The 1110-nt window shown below is 40.5% G+C and overlaps 1 protein-coding gene across 1 annotated transcript; it reads left to right on the top strand.

Moving 5' to 3' along the window:
* On the top strand, nt 1-1110 carry LOC130436729 (adenosine receptor A2a-like). The gene is made up of 2 exons (XM_056767670.1): nt 1-10; nt 101-1110. Exons 1-2 carry the CDS (start codon nt 1-3, stop codon nt 1108-1110), a joined length of 1020 nt encoding a protein of 339 aa, XP_056623648.1.

Below are 1110 nucleotides of genomic sequence, written 5' to 3'. Positions count from 1 at the left end.
ATGTGCAAAGGTAATGCAAAATAGTTCCAATTAAAAAAAGTACAAAAGTAATGCAAATCTTTCACTAGCATACTCATTTTAACAATCTTTTCAATTACAGGTTCTGGATCAGACGTCTCTTTAAACATGAAGACCACCAGTAACGTCAGCTTGGAGATGATTGAGATTTTATTAGCTCAGGAAATCCAACACAGCAAAATATATAACTGGCCCTACATTACAGCCGAACTGGTGATCGCAGTATTGTCCATCTTCGGAAACATGTTGGTCTGTGTAGCCATATGGCGCAACAAGAAACTCCAAACCATCACCAACTACTTCCTGGTGTCTTTGGCAGTCGCCGATTTCTTGGTCGGGGCTCTTGCTATCCCATGTGCTTTAATCATAGATCTGGGTATCTCCTACCATAACTATTCCTTGTGTGTTTTTGTGCTATCCATGCTGATTATTCCATCCCAGAGCTCCATCTTCAGCCTGTTGTTGGTGGCTATTGAGCGTTACATAGCTATCATACTGCCATTTCACTACCGGAGACTAATGAAGCCCAGAACGGCAAAGCTAGTGATACTGCTCACCTGGATCTTGGCTTGTGTGATGGGCCTTATTCCACTAATGGGGTTTCAACAACGATATAAACGGATAAGTCACTGCGTCCTTGTATATGTAGTGAACATGACCTACATGGTGTACTTTTGCTTCTTCGGCTCTGTTTTAACCTCACTGTTGGTTATGTTTTTTATTTACACACACATTTTCATAACAGTGAGAAAGCACTTGAAAAACATTGCAAACATGAGGACGATTTCTGCAAAACAGGCGAAGAGGAACATGGGCGTTGTGCGAAAAGTGAGGAAGACCATCTGCATCTTCTTGATTCTCTTTCTCTTTATCATCTGCCTGATTCCTTTACACATTATATTATGTGTGAGGTTCTTCTGTCCACGATGTAAAGTCCCTTCTCAGCTCATTTTGACAGCTGTCATTTTATCCCATGCAAATTCAGTATTTAATCCTCTCCTTTATGCTTACAGAATGAAGTCTTTCTATCAAGCTTTCAAAAGCATCATCCTCTGCAAGCACAGACCATCACAATTAGTCAGTAATGATTAA

The sequence above is a fragment of the Triplophysa dalaica genome, chromosome 15 (assembly GCF_015846415.1).
Source record: "Triplophysa dalaica isolate WHDGS20190420 chromosome 15, ASM1584641v1, whole genome shotgun sequence".
Lineage (NCBI taxonomy): Eukaryota > Metazoa > Chordata > Actinopteri > Cypriniformes > Nemacheilidae > Triplophysa > Triplophysa dalaica.
This window is presented reverse-complemented; position numbering and strand designations above follow the sequence as displayed.